The following is a 13,512-nucleotide window of genomic DNA, read 5'->3' as shown; positions in this document are numbered from 1 at the left end:
GCCTGATGGAAGTGCTTCAAACATTTCTCGTTGTGTACAACAAGAAGAGAGAAAGCTTTACGGTTATAAGACTCATGATGCTCACTTCATGTTGCATTACCTGTTGCAAATACCAATCAAGAGCATTCTTCCAGATCATGTTGCTGTTCCTCTAGTTCGCTTGTGTTCCTTTTTTCGTCGGCTATGTCAAAAGGAAATATCTTTAGAAGAGATTAATGGTCTGGAGTCAGAGATTGTGGAGACTTTGTGCCAGTTAGAGAGGATTTTTCCCCCAACCTTTTTTGATATAATGGTTCATTTGCCTATTCATTTAGCTAATGAAGTAAGGTTAGGTGGTCCCGTCCAGTTTCGCTGGATGTATCCGATTGAGAGATACATGTGCACACTCAAAGGGTATGTTCGCAATAGAAGTCGTCCGGAAGGATCAATTGCAGAGGGTTATTTGGCTGAAGAGTGTTTAACTTTTTGTTCAAGATATTTGCATGAGGGAGTGAAAACAAGATTCAACAGAGTATCTCGGAATAATGATGAAGGCACTTCAAACAAAGATCCTGATTCAAATTTGTTCACAAACAAGGAAATTCCATTGGGTGAAAAAAAAGGGCAACTAATTATTTTGGATGAGAAGTCACTCCTTCAAGCTAATGCATATGTATTGAACAACTGCGTTAACGTGGAGCCTTACATGAGGTAAAATTTCACGTCTTATTTCTTCTATCCCTTAGACTAATTTTGGCATAGTATTACATAATATTACACATCCCTTGTAGAGAACATGGTGAGCAACAAAAGCAAGCCAAGCGGAAGCGAAAGTGGAACGTTGTTAAAGATCAAAATGAAGACTTTATAGAATGGTTTACCGGACGTGCCATGAAGGATGATGTTCCCGGTTGGATACGACAGTTGTCTAAGGGTCCAAATAAAGTTGCAAAATCTTTTTCTGCTTATGTCGTCAATGGGTACAGATTTCATACTAAGCGGCGAGAAGTGATGCGAAAAACACAAAACAGTGGTGTCACTGTGGTGGCTGAAACTACAAGCTTTGCTAGTGTTAAGGACAAAAAACCAATCAAGGCCAATATAAGATATTATGGTAGAATCATTGATATTGTTGAGTTAGACTATTATAGCCAATTTAAAGTTGTGTTATTTAAATGTGAGTGGTTTATGGCTGAGGAAGATAATTATGGTTTGACATACGTTCATTTCAACAAAAGATGTTACCAAGACGAACCATTTGTGTTGGCAAGCCAAGCACACCAGTGCTTTTATGTGAAAGATCCATATATTCCCCAAAAGCATTATGTGATGAAAACGGTTCCAAGAGACTTATTTAACATGGGTGTCCAATTACAATTTGACCCTAACATAGGAGAGCTACATGAATCTGCGAATAGTCTGATACCCTTAAGTGAAATTGGTGAGGTAGACTTGGTTAGACAGGGTATGCGACATACTATTGTTGATGTGACACCGAACAAGATCAAACCTAAAGACAAAGAAATAGTGTGTGATGATTTAGACAGTGATGCTGAATTTGAGGTAGTGCACAAATTGTCCGTGATGCTTTATTTTTTAACTTATTTTCTAGTGCATTATCATGTTTATTTTCTAATGCATTACCATGTTTGTTTACTTTATTTTCGAATGCGTTACAATGTTTCTTCTTTCTTTTAATTTTGGCAATGTTAGTATTGATGCTTTATTTGACTTTTTTTATACAGGATGAACAATGAAGGAAATTCCAAAAGAAAAAGATTAAAGACCCTATCACAAATAGAGTCACAAAGAAGTCCCTATACAAATATCACATGGGATGGGTCTCACACTTTAGTTATCTAAATGTAATTTTTCTTATGTGTTTCGTACTTTTTGAAAAGAGACTTTACTCGGTATTACATGTAATTGGATACATTATACTCTATTTTGATTTATGTTATTTAGACTAAAAACTAAACATATCTAGTTTATAATGAAAGTTTTATGATTTACATTTCTTGTTCTTAGATTTATTTTGTGATTATCATTAATTTGAGATGTGATTATGCTTTAAAAAAAAATTAAAAAGCTCATAAAACAAAACAGGCTATGGTCACCGTTTTAAAATAGGGTGACCATAGATAACCTATGGTCACGGCCAAAACCGTGACCATAGGCTCTATGGTCACGGTTTTGAAGACGGGTGGCCATACAGGCTATGGTCACGGTTTTCAGTAAGGGTGACCATAGAGGCTATGGCCACGGCCAAAACCGTGACCATAGATAAGGCTATGGTCACGGTTTTGCGTAAGGGTGACCATAGAGGCTATGCTCACGGCCAAAACCGTGACTATAGATAAGGCTATGGTCACGGTTTTGAGGAAGGGTGACCATAGAGGCTATGCTCACGGCCAAAACCGTGACCATAGATAAGGCTATGGTCACGGTTTTAACAAAGGGTGACCATAGAGGCTATGGTCACGGCCAAAACCGTGACCATAGATATGGCTATGGTCACGGTTTTGAGTAAGGGTGACCATAGAGGCTATGGTCACGGCCAAAACCGTGACCATAGATAATATGGTCACAGTTTTAAGTAGGGGTGACCATAGGCTCTATGGTCACGGCCAAAACCGTGACCATAGATATGGCTATGGTCACGGTTTTGAGTAAGGGTGACCATAGAGGCTATGGTCACGGCCAAAACCGTGACCATACATAAGGCTATGGTCACGGTTTTGAGGAAGGGTGACCATAGAGGCTATGGTCACGGCCAAAACCGTGACCATACATAAGGCTATGGTCACGGTTTTGAGGAAGGGTGACCATAGAGGCTATGGTCACGGCCAAAACCGTGACCATAGATATGGCTATGGTCACGGTTTTTATGCGTGACCATAGATTTCCCTATGGTCACGGTTAAAAACCGTGGCCTAAAGTGTCGGAATTTGAAAATTATAACTGTGACCATAGAAACCGTGACCATAGGTAAAAAAAACCGTGACCATAGACCTATGGCCACGGCAGAATAGGCCACGGTAAAAAACCGTGACCATAGGTCCAAAACCGTGACCATAGATCTATGGTCACCCTTTTCACTAGCTATGGTCATGGTTTTTTACCGTGACCATAGGCCTTTTTTTTGTAGTGTACTAAGAAAAAAGTGCCACGCATCAGAAGTCTCTCCCTCCACAATAGCAAATGCAATTGGAACGATATTGTTGTTGCCATCCTGTGAAACTACCACTAACAGACAACCCTTATACTTTCCGTACAAGTGAGTCTCATCTACCTGCACAACTGGCTTACAATGTCTGAATGCTCTAATGCAGGGGTAATAACTCCAAAAGACTTGATGCAATACCCGAATATCACTCACCAAGTCATCGCCTCGATATACAGGCATAGTCTCAAAATGTACGACAACTGATTGCTTCTTATGACACATGGGCTCAAACCATATAGGTAACGCTTCGTACGATACTTCCCAATCTCCAGATATTTTTTCTACTGCCTTTTGCTTAGCCAACCATGCTTTCCGATAACTAACGGTGTAGTTGAACTTCGATTGCACTTTTGCAATAACTGATTTTACCTTTAACGAATGGTCAACCTCAACCAACGACTTTATTGCTTCTACAATTGTGTTCGAATCCAGTTTCGAATGATCATGAGAAATGGTGGCTCTTGTACAGGTGTGACTACCATTATACCTCCTTATAACCCAACAATACTTCCTGCTCATCATGCTAACCCTGATAAGCGACTCATACACCCGGTAGTCTACACTTCTTCGGATGATATACTCTTTCATCGTCTTAATAACAGCTTCTCTGGATATGAATTCCATCCCGACGGCAAATTCACCATATGCGACAATAGAAATTTCTGCCACGACGACAATCATATGAAAAAAACTTAATACACTAATATTTAATAACCGAAATTAAAGGTAAATCAGTACTCACTGCATCAATTATGATATAAATAAACTGTACATCAGGTTTTATCTCAGTATAAACAAAATAAAAAAAATAAACACATAATTACCTAAATATTCAACTAAATACTATTTTATATTTAACTAAACCAATAACTAACTAAAAAAACTATTATCTTAAACTTACCTAAATAAACACAATAAATAAATGCTAATTGAGTATATTTTTACATGTCACCTAACTATTACGTCCATAGATCAACATAAATTATTACAAAATTCTAATCCTTTTTATAAATATAGGAAATTACGTACCTGCACTCATATATTCCGGAAACTTCAGAACATGCATGGTTTCCAAATCTAACACTCGCATGAAAGATGACTCTTCAAACGATACTTTGTTTGCGAGTGCATTTGCCACGTCTGTCACACTTGGAGCCACAGTGCCGTCACCTTGATCTTCATCTCCGTCTGGACCAACAACTTCGTAATTATTTTCGAACTATTCTTCACTGTCACTATTGTAATCTTCTCGTACAATATTCCGGTCGACTTCAGATTGTTCGAATTCAATGTATAACCCGATGAATGAGATTCAAACACGACTTTCAATATACATTGAAAATATCTCTTGCATACTCGCTTTGTCCGTTACATTTTTTACTTCAAATTGGACGAATCCACCAAACACCGGTATGAAATATCTGTATAAAATACATGATATTTTCCTTGACATCTCAGAATCTATCTTCTCACAAATCACACCTTTGAGCTCTTCAAATGAGATTGTGAAGTGAATAACAACATATAACAGATTTTCACAAATAAATTTCACTCCTTCAGATGTTTGTAACAAAATCTGACCAAAGTAATACACTTTTAAAAGAACTCTATCATCCATTTCTCTCTCTCACCTAAATAAAAACAGAAACTTCACTACCAAAATTTTTTACTTCATATCAGAGAAGAGAGAACACGGGTAGAAGAAAGGAGAAGAAGAAGCCGAGCAAGAAGAATAAGAACACGGGATCTGAAATCTTCTTTATGAGTTACACACTTGTATATATATATATGTACATATAAATCGGACCCAGCGATTACTTTCAGCTCATTAAAAATAAATTATAATAATCAACTCGGACCATGCGATTTTATACACGAATTTCTAAAAAAAAATTAAATATATATACAATACGGACGGTTCGATTTGCTTTGTCAAAGATTCAAATTTTCTCTACTGCCAAATCGGACCCTCCGATTTGATCATCAACTTTTTCATACAAAAAATTCACATGGTCCGAGTTTTTCACATTACAACTCAGCAAAAGCTGTCCCACACATTAATTTAGTACCCAGGAACCCATAACCAAGCATAACACAAACGTAATTTTCCTAACAAAAAAAATGAGCTGCCGTATGAGATGAAAATACGAGATAAAAATCTCACATATGATTTTGTAAAATGACAATAAAAATAACTTATTTATCAAAATTTTCATTATCACCCTAAAAAACCAAATTCCCTCTTGAGGATTGATTTTGGATAAAAAAACATAAAAATTTCAACAAACCTAAATTAAAAGATTTGTTCAAAAATATTTTTTGTGTTAGAAAATAAATCTGACTTTAAGATTTGTAAATAAAAAAAAAAACTACAAATCTATTCCTCAAATTTGTAATATTCATATAAAATAAAAATACAGCAAGATTTCACATTATTAAAAAATACTACGTGTACTACAATAAAAAAATAAAAAACCTTTTTTTGCTATCAAATAATACCAATTTATTAAGGTTATCATTTTTATATATAAAAAAAATACAATTTTTATGCACTTATTATTTATAAAATTAAATTAGATTAATAAAATGCAGAGAACAGGTATATTCATGATCGTCTTTGCACTCACTTCCACTTGTTCTAGCTTTCTCTCATCTTCTCATCTGATTCGAACATCACAAGGTAGCAAAGGTAATTCCTTTCACTCTCACTCACTCACTCACTCACTCACTCACTCGCGTATATAAGTACCAAAAATCTAACAATGGCACCTTTCTCTTCTCTCACCACAACCTTATACCGCTTTCCCCTTCACCGATTCATCGCCAAACCCCAATTTTTCCTCTCTCCAAATTCAATCCCTTTCCAACTCTCACATACCCACGAACCAAAGGTTCCAAAAGTTTCATCTTTTTCATCCAATCCTTCAATGCCCTAAGCTCTAAGCGCTAACCCCATTTTCCCCTTTTCTCTTGTTGCAGAAATTCAGTGGGTTTCGTCTGTTCTCAATGGCTTCGGAACCGAAGGAGTTACCAGCTAACAACCCTGGTCTTACTGCTACCCCTGATCCAGCTACTAAGGGTTACTTCATGCAGCAAACTGTGAGTTTTTTTTTTCTTCTAAATTTCTAAATTTCAGTTTTTTAAATCGTTTATTGTTTTAATCAGGTGTTTGGATTTTGTTTTATGTGGTGTTCCAATTGCAGATGTTTAGAATCAAAGACCCCAAAGTGAGCCTTGATTTTTATTCTCGCGTTTTGGGCATGTCGTAAGTGCATTCTTTTAAATATTAACTTAATTCTTAGCTGGATTATTTATCTGTTAGTTGTTGAACATGGACATCAGTTGTTTCTGTTACTGATTTGTGCAGAACTAATATGGTTTTAACTCGTACACAATATCAGTTTCTTTTTTTTGGAGTAGTAAATAGATATCCACTTCTAGTTCTGCTAAACCTAAAAGTACTTTTTTTAAGAAATTTGCATTGGTAGTATTTCATGGCTTTGCAACTAGTATTATGTATAAGAACAAAACTGAATTTGATTGTGAATTTCGTCTTTGGTTGAGATTGATATTGCTACCAACTGCTTAATGAAATCTGATGATAATGTGTTGGTTGGTTTAGGTTGCTTAAGAGATTGGACTTTCCAGAAATGAAGTTCAGCTTATACTTTATGGGTTATGAGGTATGTGAAATGCTGTTTTTCTGCACCTCTTTACTATCGAAAATTTGATTGCACACTTGCATGAAATGAAATGGCACACTGGATTTGCAAATATGCATTTAGTTCTTATATTCATGGATATGTTCCTGATCTTATTTTATATCTTTTCTTGTTTAGAATACGGCAGAAGCTCCCGGTAATCCAGTTGATAGAACAGTTTGGACGTTTTCTCAGAAGGCTACGATTGAATTGACACAGTAAGGAATACCACTTTTATAAAAAGAAATGTTCTTTGTTTCAGTCTCAATGAATATTATCTAACAGTGAAACAATGTACAGTAATTGGGGTACCGAAAGTGATCCAGAGTTCAAAGGATACCACAATGGAAATTCTGAACCTCGTGGCTTTGGTATGTAACATCTGTTTTTTCTTTTTGTTCCCTGGTTACTCATTTGAGTCCATTTCTTGAAAAAGTGCTTGGTGTTATTGTTGCTTTCTTGCAGGGCACATTGGGATAACCGTCGATGACACCTACAAGGCATGTGAAAGATTTCAGAGTCTAGGAGTCGAGTTTGTTAAGAAGCCAGATGATGGTAATGATCTTCTCAGTTCACATTCATTTCAGTTCCCAGAGGCCATGCCATGAATAAATGATTGCAATTTTATAAACAAATTCTTTTCAATAATTTTCTGCAGGGAAAATGAAAGGCATAGCCTTTATCAAGGATCCTGATGGTTACTGGATTGAAATATTTGACCAAAAAACAATTGGAACTGTAACACAAGCTGGTTCTTAAGATAATGCAACATCAACTACAGGTATGTTATGTTATCCATGTAGGCGATCCAATTATGGAACAAAGCCTATTGTTGTTGTTACTGAGTTCTTGCTAGATTATTTATACAGTTAACAGTTCTACTATGAGGTCACCGTTGCACGGCCTTGCATTTTCTGTCTTGACTAATATTTTTGGTGAATTGCTCTGTTTTTAGTTTATTTGCTTAATGATGAATTTGGAATGAAATCTTGTGGTATTATGTTGCAGGCTCAGCTTTTGTTAAACGGTTTGATCCATCTCTCGGCACATTTTATTGGGACCACTGCTTCTGTGTGAGATTGGTTTTGAAGTTGTAGCAGTTTCTTAAACTTTCCATGAGCTATATATAAATAATTTGTAGTCACACATAACAGAAGTAATATCAGGGATTGTGTTGTGTTCTCTCTGGAAAATAAAAATCCGAAAGAGATTCTGTTGTTAATCTTTTTATGTTCGTTATTTCCAAATGCCATATAATTACATGTGATAATAGCTTTCAGTGTTAGTGAGAGGTTAAAGTAGCATCTACAGGTCTAAATTTAAATACTGTTGTTGCAAATAATAATAAAAAGGGTTTTGCTAACTAATCACCTGGTTAGAAAAAGAAGAGGGAAGGGGGGAGGGTCGTGTATGAATGTTTTAAGAGCACTTTTCTTTTTCCTTTTTGGGGCAGAGTTGAAAGACCATGTTTTTTATTTTTTGGACAAGGTTCTAAGAGCATTGATGTGATTTTTTGACAGCAACATTCTCTGTTTAAACTTTAAAAACCAAAAAGAGTAGGCCTTTTTTTCTTGGGTTCTCAGGTTTTTTGTTTTGGTCAACAAAACACCCTATCCCTACACTCACACACACATTAGATACTTTCTTTTACAACAAGAGACTCCAAGCCGTGTAGCACGCTTTTAAGGTAGCGTTTGGAAGAGACAGAAATTGAAATAAGTTTCAATATTATATTTGGTATAAAGTGGAAGACAGATATTGAAATAAGAATGAAGATTTAATTTAATTTGCGCAAAGAATAAAGTTAGAATTAATTAATTGAAATGCGAGTATTTTAGGTATAAAACGTTATTAAAATTTCAGTTTTCATTTTCAAAAAGTTTCAATCTCCTATGTCTTTATTTTTGGAGGTACTAAAATTTTTGAGATAGAAACTGAAATTTTAATACTAATTTTTGAACTAACAAATATAATAATGAGTCTCAATTTCCGTCCCAATACTTCAAAACAAACGCTACCTAAAAGAAGAATGTATCTACCATTGGTACCAACCTCACCCACAGGAGGTTTTTTCTTTAAATCATAGGTTTAAGTTTTATTTTCTTTTTTTGTTGTTGATAGTTTGATCACTTATCACTCAAGATGAGAAGGGCCTAAACCCAGCAGAGACAACAGAAGGGCCTAACATGATACATAAAACTTTGTTTCCTTGTTGTTTGTTGTTTCAGAATGTAAACTTGTCTTCTTCAGAATGAAGAGACAACACCAATGATGATTATCTCAGAAAGTCAATGCAACAGTTTGACCTGTCAAATGCAAGTAAAATCCTCAACATTCAACAAGGCTACTCTTACATGTCAGTCCAATCAATCTAATTACAAATGTTCTTCTGTTCAACCAAGTGAAGCCATTTCTTCGAGTCAATTTTTGTTTGCTTTGCTTTTTTACCATTCAGTATGAACATAATTTTATAACATTTTAATCCATGACTACATACTTTTATGTATTGGATTACACTTCACATACACACACACTTTCCACCTTATTTCGTCGTTCAATGTATATATTATATAATATACGTAGAAAAATATTCCATGCATGAACAGGTTTGAAAACTTGAAATTGAAAGTGTGTATCCAATGAAGAATGAAACAAATTAGACTATGTATAAGTCACAGACAATGGTCAATAGAGTCTAACTTCTGGATGATTCTTAAGAATTAAGACCTAATTAAAAATAGTAATGTATATTTCTCTTTGGTTGACAACTAATTAATTATAACTTGTAAATAATAATCCATCATTAATTAAATTAAGTGGAATATGTGTTAACATCAAGCTATTAAGGATCGAAGGTTCTCACAAGTTTGTATGTATGTTGTAGCAGCCGGTAGACGAGGTCAAACAAAATTATAATTACATTATCAAATTATATCATTCTATGAATTGACTTAATTTGCTCTAATACTCGCTAATTAAATAACAAGTAATAAGTGTTTTAAGTTAAATTATTATAGGCAATCCAACATATGTCAGAACTATATATTTGCATGGCCAGCCATACCTTACACGAATTTTTTAATTTTATTATAGAGAGAAGGTTGGGGTATAACAGAATTATGAAGGTACATAGTGTTTCACCAAGGTACGAGGATTGTGTAAGACAAATCAGACCGTCTGATTGGAGATATTGAAAACTTTGGGTCCGATTTGTATATTGGCAGAAAATTTGGGTCCGATTTGTATACTGACAGAAAATTTTGGGTTCGATTTCAGAAAATTTTGGGTCTGATTTGTGTCTTTCTCTCTCTGTAATAAAATCAGACGGTCTAATTTCTTCCCACTAAAACAAAAACTTAAAAACCGTCACAATAATGTATATTTCCCCAATATTCCATAACACAACATATGTTCTGTTAAGAAATTAAAACTACTTCCAAATTTCATTCAAGTTTATTTTTATTCTTTGATTGTATATACCTATTGATTAATTTAAACATTTATATTTTTCTCCAACAACTATTTCTCATGCAGCCTTATATATATTAGTTTATCAATAAGTATTAGCGTCTCTATTAATTTATCATATAAATCAAGGTAACAATGATATAATCTATAATCTACTAGAAGAAATAATTCTATTATGTATATATCTTTTATAATAAATACTATTTTAATATTAGTATTTTTGATAATAAGTATAGAAATATTTAGTGTATAAATAATATTTTTACTGAGAAATTACACAGAAAGACACATCTGATTATTACTCAGTATTAAGTATTAAAATATGTGATCATAGTTTACACACACTTGATCATTTATTTATTTATTTGTCAACATTGACATCTGTTTCGCACAATCTGAGGCATAAGAAACTTGTAAAGAAACAACTAATTTTATATTTAATATTATAACCTATTGTTACCAACTTGAGGCCTAGACTTCCACACAAGAAAACAAAATTTCGCTACCATCACGGTCCTCCTTTTTGTTGTCCATTTCTTTATATATTATATAATAATTTAATTAATAATCCTTCTGTTTTAATTTAATATAATGTTACAAATTTCCATTCGCTACTTTGCAAAAGTTTCTTCAGCGCCGGGTGCTATTTGAATCTATAATGCTATCTCTGACAAGTAGCAAATCACAAACTTTTATACATATATATTATATATAGTCTAATAATGGAAAATGAATTCATCACAATCAATTTACAAAGAATGTGTGCTTCTTCAGCTTCACACTCTCAAATTATTTCACACTTTCTTATACATACACGCAAGATATATATATACCTTTATCACTTTATCAGTAATTAAGTTAAACATTTTCTTTAGATATATCCATACATATACTATAAAAAAAATAATGCATTTATATTTTTAATTTTTTACGGTATATTCTCCAGTCTAACAAGTCACATTAATTCATCGCGCATCTGAGTTTTATTTAAAAGTCTGTTGGCCGTATATACAAAAATAAAAGATCAGAATTAATTAAATTTGCAATAATAGAATTTAAGTACTTTCAAAATAAATTAAATATTAAGGAATAATAATAATAATAATAATGTTTCATGATTTGATCACATCATAGAATATGAAGAGAAAACCCCAGAATCTGATATCTTCAACATTGATCAATAATAATAGTAAATAGGTTTCTCCTCCTTGATTTCATCAACACTACTACTAACACTAATCAATTGCTTAATTTCCTCAAGATCATATTCAGTAATATTTTCACCACCATCATAATTAACAATGCTATTACTATTATTATCATTGAAACTACTAGGCATAAGAAGAAACTTATTATTATGATGATGATGATCATTGTTGTTGTTGAACTCATCAAATGCAATAATGTTGTTGTATGATCCTTGATGATGATACCCAATTTCCTCTTGCTTGATACTGCTTCCATTATCAGAGGAACTGCAACTACCTTCACTTCCAAACATGTGATAATTTTGTTGCATGCTGCTGGGGCTAACAATGGAATCTACTTGGTGCTGGTAAAATGGAACTGAGGTTGTTGTTGTGTTTGCATAGTATTCAGTTGAAGGAAGTGAAATAGGATCAACAAGGCCTGTGACATAAGATCCATAACATTGATCCATGTACATTGATGATGATGGAAATGGAGGTTGTTGTTGTTGTTGTTGATGATGTTTTCTTTGATGAATAGAAGAAGAATTGGGAATGAAACCAGAGATGAGTTTTTTTTTGAGCTTAGTGTTCCAATAATTCTTTATATCATTGTCAGTCCTTCCTGGCAACTGAGCTGCTATAATTGACCATCTGTTCATCATCATATCCAACATTAATTAACAAAAACAGAGAAATTAATGATGAAATCAGTGACTTCATTCATGATTCATCATATTATGTATGTTAATCATTAATCCTAATCATAAAATATGTACATAGTTTAGATCAATAAATTAAACTTATAGTTGGCACATGCATATGTTAATGAAGTAGTGCTATCCAAATATACATAGCAACTAAAATATTCACTAAATTTATTTTTTATCATCAGCAAAAGCATGAAATAATTAATGAAGGATAGATTAGATTAATTAATTAGAAAGTGGTAATTATAATAAAGAGAGAAAGTTGTTCATTATATGTATATATATATGTATAGTATACCTGCTTCCAATGTTAACATAGAGGCTGCAAATGATTCTGTCTTCTTCTTCAGAAAATTCTCCATGCTTAATGTTTGGCCTCAGATAGTTAAGCCATCTCAGTCTGCAACTCTTCCCACATCTCTTGAGACCTATATATACACATTAAAGATTAAAGATTTGATGTGAAGAAGAAGAAGATATTGTTATTATGAATATTAATTAATGAATGAATAAAGTACCAGCTTTTTGAGGAAGAGCAATCCAATTGCCACCAGTGCCATGCTTGTGTATGTATTCTTTGAGCTTTAAGTCTTCTTCAGGTGACCATGGTCCTCTCTTCACATTTGCCTTGTCACAACATGGAGCTCTTCCCATCTTCTTCAGTTCTCTGATCTGATCTTAGCTTCTTCTTCTTCTTCTTCTTCTTCTTCAACTCTTCTACTCAATGAATGTTATATCTAGCTACTTTCCTTGTCTCTTATAAGTAACAATGTATGTGTGTTTTGGACACTTTTAACAAAAATATTATATTATTTTCTTATATCATTTTAAGACTCACTCATGTACACAAGTCAAATAAACCCAATGACAGGACATTATATAATTATATATTATATTTTTTTTCAGTTTTTTTTATGATATCTCCTGTTCAGAAATGTTAATGATTGATAATTGATTAATCATAATTTTATTTAAAAGTCTATTACTAATTACATATGAAGTTATTGGAATTCTCAATATTTATTTAAATATATATGAATTATTATTATTATTGTTATATAGGATCTAACTTTATTTGAAATAGAGTTATACTAAAATTAATATAATATTTGGAATATGAATTATTATAATATGTACAATATAATAAAATTCATATTTGATTAATTTTCGCTATAAATAAATAATAGGAAAAAAGACAAATAGGTCCCTGACTTTTCAAACTTTTGACAAATACATCCCTG

General features: G+C 33.2%; 2 protein-coding genes across 3 annotated transcripts; one reads left to right on the top strand and one right to left on the bottom strand.

Annotated features, from left to right (window-relative positions):
* Positions 1-5,795: 5,795 nt before the first annotated feature.
* LOC107476478 (lactoylglutathione lyase) lies at positions 5,796-8,128 on the top strand. Of its 2 annotated transcripts, none has more exons than XM_016096304.3 (9): positions 5,796-5,894; positions 6,185-6,304; positions 6,409-6,470; positions 6,828-6,888; positions 7,045-7,124; positions 7,207-7,277; positions 7,372-7,461; positions 7,565-7,687; positions 7,915-8,128. In XM_016096304.3, the coding sequence occupies exons 2-8, from the start codon at positions 6,212-6,214 to the stop codon at positions 7,663-7,665; spliced, it is 558 nt and encodes a 185-aa protein (XP_015951790.1). In that variant the 5' UTR covers positions 5,796-5,894; positions 6,185-6,211; the 3' UTR covers positions 7,666-7,687; positions 7,915-8,128. The 2 variants fall into 2 exon arrangements, with proteins under 2 accessions (XP_015951790.1, XP_015951789.1); XM_016096303.3 differs by lacking the exon at positions 5,796-5,894 and adding an exon at positions 5,909-6,096.
* A 3,384-nt stretch (positions 8,129-11,512) lies between these two features.
* On the bottom strand, positions 11,513-12,958 carry LOC107476477 (transcription factor RAX2). The gene is made up of 3 exons (XM_016096302.3): positions 12,790-12,958; positions 12,570-12,699; positions 11,513-12,215 (listed from the first exon to the last, which is right to left on the bottom strand). Exons 1-3 carry the CDS (start codon positions 12,923-12,925, stop codon positions 11,552-11,554), a joined length of 930 nt encoding a protein of 309 aa, XP_015951788.1. The 5' UTR covers positions 12,926-12,958; the 3' UTR covers positions 11,513-11,551.
* Positions 12,959-13,512: the final 554 nt, after the last annotated feature.

Source organism: Arachis duranensis, chromosome 3 (genome assembly GCF_000817695.3).
Source record: "Arachis duranensis cultivar V14167 chromosome 3, aradu.V14167.gnm2.J7QH, whole genome shotgun sequence".
NCBI classification, from domain to species: Eukaryota; Viridiplantae; Streptophyta; class Magnoliopsida; order Fabales; family Fabaceae; genus Arachis; species Arachis duranensis.
Note: the sequence above shows the minus strand (reverse complement) of the source record. Positions and strands in the feature narration are given on the sequence as shown.